This window comes from Choloepus didactylus, chromosome 21, assembly GCF_015220235.1.
Source record: "Choloepus didactylus isolate mChoDid1 chromosome 21, mChoDid1.pri, whole genome shotgun sequence".
Classification (NCBI taxonomy): domain Eukaryota; kingdom Metazoa; phylum Chordata; class Mammalia; order Pilosa; family Megalonychidae; genus Choloepus; species Choloepus didactylus.
Window position 1 is genome coordinate 23,909,159 of NC_051327.1, and position 16,840 is coordinate 23,925,998.

The following is a 16,840-nucleotide window of genomic DNA, read 5'->3' on the forward strand; positions in this document are numbered from 1 at the left end:
CCGCTGCCTGTCCGGAGGCTCCGCAGGGCGCTGGGCCACCTCTTCCAGGCACCTGGTGGCTCTGCTCAAGTAGAGGAAGACTTGAGCGCGACTCACGGACCTGGGGGGACCCCGGAGGCGATGGTGGAGGAGGTGGGCAGCCCGACGCCCACGGCGGTGACAGCGGCCACGTCGATGGTGTAGGTGGTGAGCGACGACAGCCCTCGGATCTTGTACTCGTGAGTCGTGCTGTTCAGGGCGTGTGTGCGGCGAGAGTCGTTTTTCCCGTACACCTCCCAGGAGACCTGGTAACCTGGAGAAGGAAAGCAGATGACGGGCTCAGGGTCCCGGGGAGGCCGGGAGAGCGGAGGCTGGGGCCGCGCTGTGGCCTCGGCGTGTCTGGAACCAGGGCTGGGCCCGGCTCAGCCAGCTCTGCTGGGTCTGACCAGAATCTACCCCGATGGAATGAACCCAGGGCCAGGACCCCTTCCTCCGGGCCCCACAGACACCTGCAGCACCCCCCTACTGCCCACTCCTCCCCGCTCGGCCTCCCCCCAGGAGAGAGCGTCCTGAGGACGGGGCCTGCCTCACAGCTTTGCAACCACAGGACCCGGTCCACAGGGTGAGAAGGAACGAGGAAATGGAGGCTGTCAGCCTCCCAGCTTCTAGCCAACCTTCTCTTTCCAAATAATGGACACACTTCATCTCTCTTCCCATTTTGGTAAGCTGATATTTTTATTCTATGGTGCCCTAATCATAGCTTGATCATTGGTTGCAACTAATTTGTGAAAACACTTCTACTTTTTCCTTCATGAAATGATTGATAGGATAGTTCATTTTGTAAAGTGCTTTGCCTTAAAATGTCCCTTTTCACTTGAGTTTGTGAGTCTCACTTCCAGCTATGCTTCTCCCCATTTCCAGGCTCCCACCTTCCTAGGGAAATTTTATTTCCTCCTCACTCTGTTCATTCCAGTGGGGCCTCATGATCACAATTTATTTGACCTCGGATTCTGTTGTGATTTTGGCTCAGAGAAAAAAACCCAACCAGCTTCTGAACCAACCCCCATTGGAGGGAAGCTGATGCGACGAGAAGACACTTAAAAATGTCATCTAAAGACTGAGACCGAGAGGGAACGAGCTCATGGGTCCAAAGGCAAAGAAAAACTGCTGAAAATGCCTGTTCTTCCTTCTTTCCAGCAATCAGTGCAGTGACAAAGAAGGATAGGATGCTCTCTAAACTTCTTTCTCCTTCTGATGAAAGCAATAAATACAGTTAGACACTCGGACTTGCAGGAAAACATGAATTTAGAGGAGAGCATCTTGGGACTCTACTCTTTGAGAAACAGTCACAACCTGCTCCTGCTGGCTGCCGCAGCCCTCAGATAGCCCAGCAGCTGCTGTGCCCCGGCCCCGGAGGCACCCAGGCTTGGTGTTTGTGGGTGGCTGGAGGGCCGAGGGCCACAGGGGCCCAGCAGAGCTCAGACTGTAGCTGAATCTCTGTGTGGCTCGGCCCAAGACCCCCGTGGATTCTGAACCCCGTCTCCCCACCGGGCTTTGCCTGTGGGACGCCAGCCTGCGCCTCAGACCCCCATCTCCTCCCTCGTCACTGGGCACCGGGCGGCCGGCCGCGGGGGCTGCCCACGGACCCCTGGCCTTCTCCTACTCCCACCCCCAGCAGTCAATCTCAGATGCCACCCGGCGTCCAGCCCCACCCATCCCCAACGGACCAGTGCTGAAACCCCAACCTGTGCTCTCAGTTCTTACTTTTTTCCTCATTTTGGAAATAATTGTGCAATTAAAAAAGACAGCTTCAGGGTACTGAGTCACATGACATCCCAGCGTACGGTGTGTGGTGTGCCCGTGTGCTCAGCACGTACACGGTTAGCCGCAGCCTCACGGCAAGCCTCTGAAGCCGGACTGTCCTTGTTCATGTTTTACGACGGAGAAAACCAAGGCACGGAGGTTGGAGACCCGACTGTGGCCCCTGGCAGTCATGGCAAGGACAGGCTTTGCTCGGGGCCCACTTGCCCCAGCCCAGGCCCCTTTCCTGCCCCACAAAGGCCTCCTCGGCCGCAGCTTCCCTCAGAAGTCCCCTGAGGCTCACGAACGAACTTGAAAACCATCGTTGACTTGGCAGGTTATACCTGATAAATCTCTAACAAAGTTGATGCTCATTTCAGGGTCTCTCTGAAAGGACAGGAAGAATAGGCTTTGTGTAATTTCACGACCTTGTCTGTCACAATTTTATTTGAACCCAACGCCGGCATCTTCAGCGAAAGCAGGACTACGAGGATTTATTTGTACTGGAGTTGGTAATATGGCGTGCTAAAATTGTTATGAATACAAAGAAAGAACAAACGGCCAACTAAAGAGCCTGATCTACTCGGGAAAAGCACAGGAACTACTCCAGCCAAGCACCAGGTATCAGACGCGTGTGGGGTGCCCAGTGCCCAGATGGACAGAGCTCTGGCCCCGACTGGCCCACAGCCCTTTGAGGCACACGCAGGGTGGGCCACGGCAGCCCTGGGCAGTGCCAACATGCCAAGGAAGGGAAAGGGAGGGAGGTGCCGCCGAGCCAGGGGCCCCGTACCACCCGCTCAGCACCCGACCTGCTCCCAGCACTGCCTAACTGAGACTAACAACCGCAGGAGCTTCCGAAATAATTTTCTGTTGATCTGAAGTAAATTCTCTACAAGAGAGCAGTGCATCCAATCACAAACTGTCTGTCTGCATCCTGGCCCTCATAAATCAGCGTTCACAGAGGTAGCCTGGGAGATTCTGAAATTTACTAGGAGAGCGCGCTGGGCAATTTGCTCAGGCTGGCTGCCTGTCACTCCCTGCACGAGTCCTTCCTTCATTCCCGGCCCCAAAATAAAACCGACGCACAGGGGATGCTGCCTGGAAATGAGGCCGATGAGTGCCGCTCCCACCGGGCATCTGGACCTTCGGGTGGCCCCCGTGAAGTCCAGGCCGCCTGGCGGCCACCCAGGCCCAGCAGCTGCCTTTGCTAGCACAGTCAGGGAGGCTTCAAAAGCACGGGGTGACATCAGCGTGTCCTGAAACTGGCTTCTGGAGGCTAAGTTCGACCACAGACGCAGGTTTCCTTTTGCTGGACTCTGTTAAACATTTTACCTTCGGTACGAAAGGGACCTCGGTGGAGCTGCTAACGTGCAGCGTGGGAAACCCATGTCTGTCTTGGAGACGCCAGCCTGTCGGGGCAGAGCGCCCTTCCCTGGTGCAGACCCCTACTCTCAGTGTCGCGGGTGGTCCCTGAGCACCATTGAGGAAGGCCAGTGAAACACTAACCCCAGGGCCTCCTGGCTGTGCCAGAGGCAGCTGCAGGCTTCACTGCAGCCTCCGGGTGACATGAGGCCCTTCGTGTGGCGTGGGGAGGAGTGGAGGACAGGCCGGGCAAGGGGCTACCCCGAGAGGAGAAGCAGGGTCTGTTTTAGGCCCTGACCTAACCCGTGCTGCCCGCCAGGGCACAGTCACCTCTGAACCCTGCCTCAGTGGGGGGCAGGCTGCCGGCGTGTTCTCCTCCAAAAAGCCAGTGCTTCGAAGGCCAGATTCCACAAGAAAATCAGATTCTCACTTGTAACTACAAGTGTTTGCTTAAATAAAATACGAAGATGAGTTCATTGAGCCCTATTAGCTGGTGAAAACGGATGATCATAACTTGGGAATATCGGCAATTACTGCTTAGCAGTGACATGTTTGCTCAACATAAACGATTATGCCCACGGAGGTTTCTTTAAGCTGTAAAGTGCGAGAGAAGCCTATGGTGTGTCCGGAAAGGACAGGGCAGGGGCTAAATGCATCCCTCTGTAAAGGGGGAAGCCCTTCAGCGTCAAAACTGTCCACCAAGAAAGCCGAGCCCGACTTCTGAAACACAGTCGAATTGAATCTTAAAAGCAGACGGGGCGGACGGGAATCATCTGCAGCTGTCATCCACGCAGCCCCACTTCTGAAACCAATGGTAAGTACAGCTCTAATTCAGTCCGCAGAAGTGGTCCCTGAGGGGCCTGAGCTGAAAAGCTTTTTTCTTCCAAATCTAGCCTCCTGCTAAGCTTTGGAGTTTTCTTTTTTTTTCCTTTCTTTCTTTTTTGCACTAGTTTGTTTTTTTTCCCTGCTTTGTATGGCTAAAAGCTATATTAAACCAAACTAGATTCCTGCTGTCAATAATATCCCTCTTCTGTTTTCACCCCCTTCTCTTTGTCTAATTCCTTCTACTCCAGGCAATAGAGTTTTTTTATTTTACATATTCACCTTTGCAATCCCATGCTACGAAGGCTTCAGAAAATGCAACGGAATTGGGTTCTGGTGTCCAATTTGGATATGACTCTTTCTCATTCTTTCAGTTATTACATGATTTAAAGTAGGCATTTTAAAACATAAGCTTTGTGGGGGCAGAACCTAATTTATGAAGTTACTTCACTGAAAAGTGAGGGTTAGAGGTGGCCCAGGTCCCCTCGCGAGGTGGGTCGGGCCCGCCGTTCTGCCAGAGGGTGTGGGTTTCTGCAGACGCCCAGCACATGTGCTAAGCAGTGCCAGGAGAGAATGGAGGAGTGGAGCCTGGGACATGGTTCCCAGGCTGTGCACTGAGGCACCCCAGGGTGCTGCCGTGAGCCCGCGGGAGCCCTGCAGGGTGTTCCAGGGAAACACAGTGCTACTCATCTCCTGTTGTCCAAACCTGTCAGATCCTGCGTGACCTCAAGATCAAGTTTGCTACATTCCTTTGGATGCATCACATCTTTGCAAAGCTAAGGTTTTTGTTCTTTTTGGAAACAAGCCAAATGCTCAGCACCAGAATGATTAAATTATTCAACTATGCCTTAATAAAACTTTTCATAAGTAGAATGCATTCACATAGTAACTTCGGTTATAAGAGTAATAAATGCTTTTAAAAAGCAATTGGCAGAGGATGTGTGGACACACCGCCAAGTCCGGCCGAGTGGTGACGCGCAAGTTAGTTAAAAAATCTGCTGCAGTCTCAGGGTTTTGAAACCTAAACTTAGTCTGTTATAATTTGTACATTCTTTTTTTTTTTTTTGTCATTTTTATTGAGATTGTTCAGATACCATACAATTATCCAAAGATCCAAAGTGTACAATCACCTGCCCCTGGGTATGAGGGTTCATACAGCTGTGCATCCATCACACTTAATTTTTGTTCAATTTTTAGAAACTTTTCATTACTCCAGACAAGAAATAAAAGGAAGATGAAAAAGGAAAAAAAGAAAAGAAACTCTAAACCTTCCCTATCCCTAACCAACCCCCCTCAATTGTTGACTCGTAGTATTGGTATAGTACATTTGTTACTGTTTATGAAAAAATGTTGAAATACTACTAACTGTAGTATATAGTTTGTAATAGGTATATAGTTCTTCCCTATATGCCCCTCTATTATTAACTTCTAATTGTATTGTCATACATTTGTTCTGGGTCATGGAAGTGATTTCTAGTATTTGTACGGTTGATCATGGACATTGCCCACCATAGGATTCAGTTTTATACATTTCCATCTTTTGACCTCCAACTTTCCTCCAACTTTCCTTCTGGTGACATATATGACTCTGAGCTTCCCCTTTCCACCTCATTCACACACCATTCGGTGCTGTTAGTTATTCTCACATCTTGCTACCAACACCCCTGTTCGTTTCCAAACATTTAAGTTCATCCTAATTGAACATTCTGCTCATAGTAAGCAAGAGCATCTACATTTCTTCTACAAGGCAGGAGGGAGAGTCAAAGAAGGTAGAGAGGCAAAAGAAAGAGGAAACAAAAATGACAGCTAGGAAGCAGCAAAAGGAAAAATAACCTTAAATCAAAGTAGAATAAAGAATCAGACAATACCACCAATGTCAAGTGTCTAACATGCCTCCCCTATCCCCCCCTCTCATCTGCATTCACCTTGGTGTACATTCTTTTAAAAATTAAAAACAATAAGAACTATTAGAAGGGATGAGAATGCCTTGTCTATCCAGATTACCACTGGGATGACAAACCTGCTGGGCCCAAGAATCATGAAATAAAATCTTATCCTGGCCTCAGGAGCATCTCTGCTGCTAGGAACTCACTCTGTTGCTTTTTAAATTAATTTTATTTAAAAAATGTCTACCATTTGGGAACACTCTATACCCACCACCCAGCAGCATCACCCCTCCCCTCTCTCCACATCCCCTGGTGACTTCTAACTGCTTTCTGTCGCTATGGATTTGCTGTTTCTGGATATTTCATAATACCTGGAAATGACAGAGTATTTGTCCCTACGTGCCTTGCATATATCACGCAGCATAGTGTCAAAGCCGAGGTTTTGAAGGCTGCCGGGATAAGAAAACGAGTGCTACGTGAGAATCCCCGTAGGACAGGAAACGAGGGTGGTGGGTCCAATCTTACTCCGAGGCTTGAGGGGTTCTCCCGTGCCCAACAGGGGCAGGCACCCCATAGGACGTAACCGTGGTTACTTCAGAATGAAATAAAAATGTTTTTTCTTTCAATTATTGTGTACTATTTTTTTCAAACCTCCATTGAGCTGTTAGCGTGTGAGTACATTGTGAGTTGCTCAGACCTGGCATTTAACAAACAGAACTGTTGGGTGCTCCTGTGGCCTGGGGGTGCCCTGACAGCACCGGGAGCCTGGAAGTTGGGGGCTCCTGGTGCAGGGTTAGGAACATGGTTCAAATCCCGCCTCCAGCCATTCATGATGTAGAGGGAAGAACGCAGACACGTGCTGGCTGGGCGACCTCGGGACGTGACCTCGGACTCTGCGCCTGCATCTCTAGGGCGAGGTTACAGGACCTGCCTCCTATGGCTGTTCAGAAAAGCAGCCCGGGGTGGTGCAGCCGCCCGCGACGCAGGTGTGGGAGGCAGGGCCCTCGGGTCCCCGGGGAGCGTGTCCTCTTCAGGCGCCCTCAGGTACGCTGGGACGGAGCTGTGCGCACACAGGGGTCACCCAGGCGTGGGCGGGCAGCGAGAACAGCACCCCCGGCCAGGGAACCAGGCAGCGGCGCCTCCAGCTGACTCACCAGTACCACCAACACGGTGCGCTCGGAAGCCAGGGCTGCCGGCCAGCTCAGGTTCCAAGGGTGAGGGCCGAGGTCGGAGCCCTGGAGATGATGGGACTCGGCACAGGGGCCCGAGCGTGAGACTATTCCACAGCTCGCTGGGAACGTGGTGTCTACTGAAAGGTGGGGAGCAGCACCAGGGCCGGCCACGGTCCTCCCACCAGCCCTGCGAGGGGCGTCACAGAGCCCATGGTTGAAGAAATGGGGGGTCCAGGAGGTAAATTGCAGCTCCCCCAGCAAGGGGAATGGTGAGACCGGGAACCTTCAACTTTGTCTGAGGCGAGAGCCTATGCTTGTGTCATCAAATGGGACTTTTTTTAAACCAATATTTAAATTAAGCTTCAACCTCAAAAAAATTTTTCAGAAACCTCTTCCATAAAAGAAAATCATTAAAAACTACACAAAAGGTGAGATGTGCCCCTAGAGACATCTTATGCCCGAAAAGGGAATTTTTACTGTTAAAGGGCTGTTACTCCTTCCCTGGCAGGACTCAGAATTTCGCGGTTTGGGGCTTCCTGCCTCTGCCTGCCTCTCCTCGTCTCCGGGTTTCTGCCATGGGGCCCTTGAGGGGAGGGAGTGGGGGGGGGGTGCTCGGGGGCCCCAGGTTCCGTCCTGGCCTGGCCGCTGGGCAGCGGGGGAGCCTGTGCCCACTGCCCCGTCAGCGGACTTTAGAAAAGTGCCTGCAGTCAGCAGACTCTCCATACACATACACCGAAAGAAGGGAGTCATCTGCCCTTTCCGAGCCTCAACTTCCTCATCTGTAGAATGGTCATAATATTAACCTGTCCCTAACACTGTCGCTATGAGAATTAAGTGAGATAAATGCTTGTCAAAGAACACCCCGTAGAAGTACCGGTCCTCGTGGATCAGAGACAACCCCAGGGGAGGACGCTCTGGGCTCCGAGGCTTGTCCTCCGACGGGAAGGCACCGCCGAGGCCCCGGCAGTGCGTGGCGGCTGCTCTCTCATCTTCTGCCACAGGCAGGCTGACATTTCACACGCCTAAGAAGGTGGCAGCTCATGTCTCCCCGTCAGCTGTTTGGTTTGAACCTATTCCTGACTCCTTTTGCTAGGAAGAGCTCACTTTGCCTTCTCCACACCCGGGAAACTCACCTGTGATGATGCCGTTTTTCTCCACGGGCTCCTGCCAGCTGACCTTGAGAGATGTGTCCAGAATCTCGGTGAAACTCAGGTGGCCCACGGCCCCTGGCTCTAGCAATTAAAGAGAAAGCAACCTGTTAACACAATGGCTTAGTTCTCTTTTGATCAGATTTTTGGGGAAGGTTTTGACTCTGGATCACAAAACGTAACTCCAAGGCCGGCAGAAAACCTGCAGGAAATATCAGTGAAAATCAAGGAGGGACAAGGGAATTTAAGATGTTAAGAGGCATCCTAGGTATCATCACATAAACTGTTTTACTCAAGCCTTCATCCCGACTGTGCCGAGAACTAAGAAGACTTCAGTGGGAGATTTACATGCAACCTGTTCTCTTTCCCCTCGATCTAATCTAATTAGAACAATCAGGCCGGCTGGCCCCTAGAAAGCAATTTGCACAGAGCACCCCTCCGCGAGCATCTGCAACAATCAGTCTGGCTTGTGGGGGCCCCGGGGGCCTTCTGACAACCAGAGCAGGTGAGCCCTGGCCCAGAGCTGGGCTGGCCCACATCCAGAATTCCTGCCTTCCTGACCCAGAATTCCAGGCTCCAAGCCACCGCTCCCTCTCCCGAGGGATTCTAGAAGGGCAGGGCAGTGGCTTGAGTGGGTCCATGCAAAGCTGTGTTTCTGGGCACCACAGCTCTCCTGCTAACGGGAAGGCCTGAAGCCTGGCCCTGCGGCTCACTAGCTGTGCAATTACTCTAACAGCCGTAGTCTGCTCATCTGTGAAATGGGGAAAATAAAAACGACCCACTCTGCAAGGTTCCCGGGAGGGTAAAGTGCAGTTAGCATGTGTCTGGCTCCGTGGAAATGCTGCATGAACGTGAGCTGCTAACATCACCGTCTGCAGCAGCAGCAGCTCATCCAAACGAAGCACCAGCTGCTTCGAAGAGCCCGAGACAGCGAAGATCCAGAAACCAAACCCCGGGTTAGAGAAATGGGAGAGCGCGGGTTCCCGCCGTTGGAGGGGCTGGGACCGTCCTCCCTTCTTCACTTCCAGGCCCAGATCAGCAACAGTGGCTCCAAGCAGCAGAGCCGGACCAGGGAGGACGGAGGGCAGAGGACAGGCTGTTGTGGCTGCGCAGCACATGCCAGGAGCTCAGACCTCCCCACGCTCAGGCCTCCTGGGTCCAGCGGCTTTTACTGCTCCTGTGGAGGCTTCCTCAGGCTCGGGCCCTGCCTGGTGATGGGAAGAAGGTGCCCCCCCCGTCTAGAGGCGGTGGGGGGTGGGGGTGGGGGTGAGGGGGTGGGCGAGAATGGGGTTCCTTCCCAGCTACATGCTTCGCCCTCAGACTGTGGAGCTGCAATAGGAAATGCCTGGAGGAGGCTGGGGGCCTGGGACCCCCGGGGCCCGGGAAGGGGAGGCGAGGGGCACAAGCCCCAGCACCCGCTGAGCGGGCACCACAAGGACCTTTCAGCTCCACCCCCTGCCCCGCAAGCACAGTCCTCCCGCCTCGGGCCCTGCCTCCCTGGAGCGAACCCCGGGGCCCCTCTTGGCAGCCATCGTGGAAGAGATTAAGGGACAAAATCAGGGATTGGGAAAGAAGAGGGAGATGGGGGACGGGGAAGAGATGGGAACACAACTCATTTCTGCGCCGGGCAGAGAGCACCAGGTTCCTAACGAAGGGGTCGGGCTACCCGGCCCTCCCAGGGCGGATGGCGGAGAGCAACCCCCCCACCCCGCCGCCGGCACCTGTCCCATAGCACCAAAAAAAAAAAAAAAAAAAAAATGCAGTTCTGTAACTTAAAACAGGAGCATGAGCATGAAGTCAAGGGGGTTGTTATTCAAGAGAGCAGGTTTGGGGGCCCCCCAGGAAAGCCTCACCCCGTCAAGTCCTGTCCCGGTCGCTGTCGGCCTTGCTCGTGTCAAGAGTTGATTTTTAAGATGAACTCGACAGCTACTTACTCACTTGTACCAGGATAAAGCCTCCGAAAACAGCTTGTAAGTTTTAAAAAGGAGTAACTGCTCCTGAAAAATACACTCTTCTGGGAGAAACTTTCAAAAGACTTTTTATGGATAAGTGCAAACACCCTGACAAAATTTCACTTTTCTGGCTTGGAAGGCAGTAAAAGAGAACAGCTGTCAAGACCATCTCATCCACCCCCAATTTTGAGCTCCTAGAAAGACACTCTGACGGATTTTTGAACTACCTTGTTCTTTTTTTGATCGATGAAGGAGCAAAGAAAGCTTTTTGCTCCTTTTGTATTCTCTGTGTATCTGCTTTTGGATTCCTGCCCAAATACGTGGCCCTCCAGCTCTGCCAGAGCCTGCTGGCAACCTCTCAGCTTGGAATTTACACTGCGTCCTCTCTGCTGCTGCCCCCACCCCACCCCACCCCAGGATCTTACTTCATCGGAGCTTTGGGAAAGGAAGGCTGCTGGGATGTGGAATCAGCTATGGAAGCTGTGTCCTCAGCACCCAAGAGTCAGGCATTTTCTTTCAATCCCCAGAGCAGACTTCAACCCCAACTCCGACCTTTCAGTGCAATAATCCACATTTAGAAGGATGCTCTATCCTTCTGAACAGTATAAATAGGCACCCTGCCTATCAAAAAATGACGGTTCCATTAGAAAATTCTAGAAAGGTCATTGTTTCTCGTTTTTTCAATTCCCAGGAAAGGATACTTTTCACTGACTAACAGTGGGTCTAACTGCATTTAATTTCCCATTTCCTAGCTGTAGAGCTTTATGGTTTTGTTTGTTTGCATTTTTGTCTTTTAACTGGCAAGAGGAGAGTTCATTTGGCTAAGAATTCCATCAGGAGTCTCCTTCTCCTTCTCCTTCTTCTTTAATTTGAAGAGTTTTCTTCTTTTGACACTCTTTTTTTCCTTTTTAATCAGTGTCCTCTGAAAAGTAAAATCTGATATCCAGTTGGACCTGGCTGTGGTTTCAGCTGAGATGCTGCCCTTGCCTCTTTTTTAAATAATGAAATGAGGAACACATCCAAATAATGGGGACTAGAGAGGGGCTGCCTGGCAGATGCTGCTGGAATCCACCACCACCCTCCCCACCTCTGCTGACAGCATAAGGGGGCTGGGGGTGTCTTCCCCTGGTGAGTGCAGAACCCGCCTTGTCTGGGCTCAGCAACTTTTCCTCCTCTAGAGATCCAGGATGGGCCCACTGCTCCATCGGTTCCAGGGCCCAAGCCCCCGAGCAGGCTGCCTGCACAAGGAGAAACCTGAGCTCAGCAGCCCCCTCCCCTTGCCCCACCTGGTCTGCCCACCTGATCCCCAGGCGATTTTGCTCACCTGGGTGGCTTCCACCTCTAGGGACTTTATACCTCAGGCACTCTGAACTGATTTCAAAGATTCCTGTCTGTGTTTAGACCACATATTATATTCTATGGCCCAATATTTTTCTGGAAAATCGATCACAGTCGTTCACTGCTAGGACTCCCAAATCTACCTCTTCAGTCTCTCTGTTGCCCACTGGCCACATCTGTCCGGTGTCCACCGACACTGACACTCAGTGTGTCCACAGCAAACCTGTCGTCTCACCCTGGACCCGTGGCCCGTCTGCAGCCCATGTTTGGTTACAGGCATCACCATCTACCCAGTCACAGAAATCAGAATGTATCGAGTCATCCAGGTAACTCCTTCTACCTCCCCTCCAAAGTCTAATTAATCCCCAAAGTCACTTGGTTTTTCTCTGTGACATGTCTCTGGAACGTCCCCCTTAGGGCTACCTACACGGCCTGGGTGTAGGCTCTCAGAATTTTTTCAACTTCTTCCCAGCTTCCTTCACCTTTACCTCCAGATCATCCATCACAAAACCCGCCAGACAAAGCTTTCTAAAACATGGACCTAATCATATAACACCGTACTTTGGCCATTCTAACCACCTCATATTTTCTCACGAACTACACGGCTTTGCTTTTACGGATGCATTCCTCAACCAGGAATGTCCTCACACACTCTGCACGAAAAGTTCATCTACCAAGATCCAGCTCCACTGTCACCTCCTCTAGAAGCTGTATCTGACTCCCTCTGGTATTTTCTGTCACTCTTCACCAGGCTACCACAGTACTTTCATGACCTCCTTCATGGGTGGCATTGACCTCGGTCATGTCCACGTCATATCTGATTAGGCTCTGAGCTCTGAAGGAAAAGGCTGTGTTTATTTATTATTGCAATCCCTCGAAACCCAGCTGGCCACCTCCCACAAAACAGATATTCTGCAAACACTTGCATGTAAGGATGACTGTATGTTAGTATGTTGGATAGATGGATGAATAAATGAACCAATGATTGAATCAACTATCATTATTGATAAATACATAACTTGATGAGATAGCCACAAAATTAAAACGAAAAACCTGAACTTGATCAATTTTCTCCTTCAATCTTGAACTATGGTGGAGGGTACATAAAATTTATGATTACAAAGCAGATACCACAGAAGAATATACATTTTTTTTCAAGCACTCATTGAACTTTCACCAAGATAGGCCATATCCTGGGCTACAAAACCAACCTCAACACGTTAAAAGAACTGAAACCACAGAAAGCAAGTTCTCTGACCATGGGGGAGTCAAATGGAAATCAAGAGCAGAAAGACAACAGGAAGATCTCCAAACACATGGAAATTAAATACCACTCTTCTAAATAGTCTATGGATCAAAGAGGAGGTCTCAAAAATACATAGAATTGAATGAAAATGAAAACACAACATACCAAAATATGTGGGATGCAGCTAAAGCAGTTACAAGAGATAAATTTATTGCACTGTATGCTTACATTAGAAAAGTGGTAAAACCTCAAATCAATAATCTTAATTCCTACCTCAATAAATTGGAAATTAATTGCAAAATAAACCTAAAGCAAGCAGAAGGAAAGAAATAAGAATGATGAGAGGAGAAATTAATGAAATTGAAAATAGGGAAACAATAGAAAATAATAAATGAAAGAAGCTGGTTCTTTGAAAAAATCAATACAAGTGATAAACCTCTAGCAAGAATGCCAAAAATAAAAAGAGAGGAAATCAAAATCAGGAGTGAAGTAGAGGATACCACTACAGATCCAGAGGACATTATACAGCTAGTAAGAGAGTACTATGAACAACTTTACACTCACAGATTTGATAACTTAGGAAACCTCAAACCTCAAAAACCACAAACTATTGAAACTCAACCATGATGAAATAAATAACCTCAATTAAAGAAAATAAATTCATAATTAAAAAGCTCATACACAAAAAAGATATCTCCAGGCTCAGACGATTTCACTGGAAATACCAAACATTTAAAGGAGAATTGATACCAATTTTACACACTTTTCCCAAAAATACAAGAGGAGGAAACATTTCCAAATTTATTTTATGGGGCCAGTGCTACCCTGATAAAAAAAAAACAGAGAAAGAGAGCACAGACACTCCCGAGGGCCAGCCGACTGTGAGCGCTCCGAGGATACGGAGCCTCCGAACGCCCATCTCCGTCCCAGGCCGATGCCCAGGGCAACAGTGGCCCCCTCCTCGGGGCGGCCTGTGGCTGAGGAGAGAGAAGAGACGCAGGGACACTCACTGTCTTCGTGAGTCCACACGAGCTGAGGTGCACTCTGAGGCCCGTCCCCAGGAGTGGTGAAGCAAAGAACGGAAGTGAAGTAGGCCGTGAACTTCTTCAAGTTGGTTATGGACCCGTGGTGGACGCCATGGAAGTCTGGAGCAATGGTGGCCACAGTGACAGCCTCCGGGGCAGCTGCTGGCCACGCTAGGAGCTGGGATGGAACAGGTTGAAAAGGGACCCTTTAAATTGCATTTCTTCACTCTCAACTCTCATGTTCCATTTTGCAATGAAAATGTATTCAAGATGAGGGAAGCTGTAATTAAGATTTCAATCTCACTTTTAAAAAGTTGAGTTTAAAAAATATTAATTATATACAAATATGTATATTTATATGTACTTGATACATGTATATATAAATAAAATATCTACTTTAACTCATATTGGAAAACAGACACTCCCTAAAACCTTCACCTTCTCTTCACTTGAGCATGTTACAAAATATACATATTTTCAAATAGTAAGGGAAAAGATGACACCATCTGTTATTCAACTGAATCAATACAATGAAAAATAAATACACATTTTTTTTTCCTTATAGGCACTACTCTGACTCAAGCAGAAGCTCCTGATTCAATGAGAACAATCTTAATTATTTAAAATTTGTAACACACTTGTTTCCCAAAAGGGATTTTAGGAGAGTGGTTATAATTTCAAAGGGCTAAAATGTATATAAACATATATAAGGAAAGTTGTTTTAACGTTTTGGCAACAGTATGTACTTGTGTGACTTTTAATTCCTCTGACACCAAACATTTCCAGGATTAGTTACATCTGGAAGTTGAACGCTGTAGGACACGACATACTTTGAGATCAAGCCAACAGCTAAACCATCAAATGAATGCTCCAATCCTGCCAGTACAGCTTGACAGGGGAGTCAAGAAAGCGAAATTATCTTGACTGATCACTATTTTCTACTCCCCCCCCCAGTTCTGACACTAGATACCTCTGGGAAAAAGAAAAGGCATGGTGAATTTCTAGATATGTCTGACTTTCTAGTGAATAACAAGTGTTTTAGTAAGTTGAATCCAAATGGAAAAAAATGAACCAGTGCATCTGAGGAAATAACACCTTCTGAATTGCAAACTGCCAAGAACCCAAGCAAACTAGATGGAACCCTTCTCCATAAAGATCTTCCCTGAATTTACCTGCCATTAAAGAGCTGTACACGTTTATAGGTAAATTAAGGTGGGCTCTCACATCTAATCAGAAGATCTACAAGGTAAGACAAATGATACGTTTGGAAACGGCATCCAAGTGCATCTATGAAGGTAACTATTTCTGGTAACTAATGACAAAGAAAAGTTGGAGGGTAGGAAATTTGTGTGTCTCTCATTCAGTTCAGGTGGCCACTCTGAATCAACCGGTCTCTGTTCTCTAAATAGAAATTTCCCTAAGGTAGAGAAGGGAAGGGAATAAAGACCCTCACTGGCAGAACCCTCGCGTGCAGCCAGCTCCCCTTGTCTGTGCTCTCCTGAGAGACCCCTCCCAGGGAGGAGTGGTTTGCACAAATGCTGATTCCAATCAACTCGGATATGTCTCCCACTGGTCATTTAAAAATGAATCATCTTTCTCAAAAAAAATTTGCTCTCTTATGCAGAACCGTCCTCTTGATAACTAATAGTGTGAACTTCTGACTGCGTCTGGCTGATGATAAGACCTTGGGTAGGTGGCGACCCCACCGAGCCGAAGACCCTCTGCAACCGGCAGCACCCCCCGCATCAGAAGATGGGTGACCTCGGGCTCTCTGCCAAGGCGCGTACCTTGTACCCCTGGTTGATGCCGTTGATGAACTGCTGCGGAGGGGGGCTCCACAGGAACCGCACGGTGGTGGCGTCCACGGCTTCTGCGTGCACGTTCTGCGGGGGCGCGGTGGGCACTGCTCCGGGCAGGTGTCCAAGACGGCGGACAAACGGCAGGAGGGACCGCAGGGGGAGAGACAAAAAAGAAAGCTTAGCTGCCCCTCACGGGTCACAGGCAACGACAGCAGTGAAGACGGGGAGTGTGAAGAGAGGTTCTGGAAGCTAATGGTGGAAGTATAAAGAAAGAGAATTGGGCCATTTCTCATTTTCTGTTTGAGAAGCCTTTAATGAGCAGGCAGGAAGGTGGACCGGATTATCCCCCTGTTCCCCAGGTGAGCCTTTCCTGTGCATCCCAGAAGGACAGCAAGTAAAAGACCTCTTTGGAGTTTTTTTTTTCCTTTTTTCAATTATACAATATTTGAGCTCAAGGCAAGGTTTCATCTAGAACGCTCCCCCCACCCCATTATGTACCCCTATGTTTCAAGCTAAATTATCCTTTAAATGATAGAAAATATAAAAACAAAGCAAACCATCATCCTCTCTCATATGTGCTGTTGACCATCGTCGTGTTGTTTATTGATTTGGAAGCTAAATTGCTCTGTCTGTCACTAGGGGCTGCCATTTTTGGATTTTTTTATTTATCTCCTGTGCTGAACAGCCATCAAGTCGGTCGATACACCTGCCAAATGCTCTGCCTTCATGGAGCTCCCCTTCTAGGGGAAAGGCTCATGTAATCGCAAACAGGGAAGTCACTCTGCTGAGCAATGATTCAGCCCAGGGAGGGCAAGGGGAGCTTCAGGCCAGACCAGGATGGGGAGAAAGGGCAGACCTTCTCATGGCGAGAGGCCTGGATGTGAAGGCACATGGAAAATTATGAATTATTTTGAACTTAATGAAAATGAAAATACAACCTACCAAAATGTGTGGGATGCAGCAGTGCTTAGAGGGAAATTTATAGCATTTAAATGCTTATGTTAAAATCAAATCTTCCACCTTAAGAATCTAGAAGAGGAAATTAAGCCCAAAGCAATCAGGTAGAAGAAAATAAAAAGAGCAGAATTCTATGAAAATTAAAAATAGAAAAGTAATAGAGAAAATCAGAGAAATCAAAGCTGGTTCCTCGAAAAAATCATCAAAGTTGATAAACCTCCAGCTAGACTGATCAAGAATAAAAGCAAAATTACAAATTATCAATATCACCAATCTCAGGAGATATCTCTGCAAAAATCCTACTGGCATTAAAATGACAATAAGGAAATAGTTTGAACATCTTTGTGTTCATAA

General features: G+C 48.8%; 1 protein-coding gene across 3 annotated transcripts in view; it reads right to left on the reverse strand.

Annotated features, from left to right (window-relative positions):
* SDK1 (sidekick cell adhesion molecule 1) overlaps positions 1-16,840 on the reverse strand; it is a 941,791-nt gene that overhangs the window by 168,921 nt on the left and 756,030 nt on the right. For 2 of the 3 annotated variants that reach the window (XM_037813737.1, XM_037813739.1), the window contains 4 exons: positions 15,518-15,651; positions 13,716-13,908; positions 8,155-8,253; positions 101-292 (listed from right to left, as the gene is read on the reverse strand). In XM_037813737.1, coding sequence (XP_037669665.1) covers positions 101-292; positions 8,155-8,253; positions 13,716-13,908; positions 15,518-15,651 — 618 coding nt within the window. The remainder of the gene's footprint in view (positions 1-100; positions 293-8,154; positions 8,254-13,715; positions 13,909-15,517; positions 15,652-16,840) is intronic. The other variant, XM_037813738.1, reaches the window with a different exon arrangement.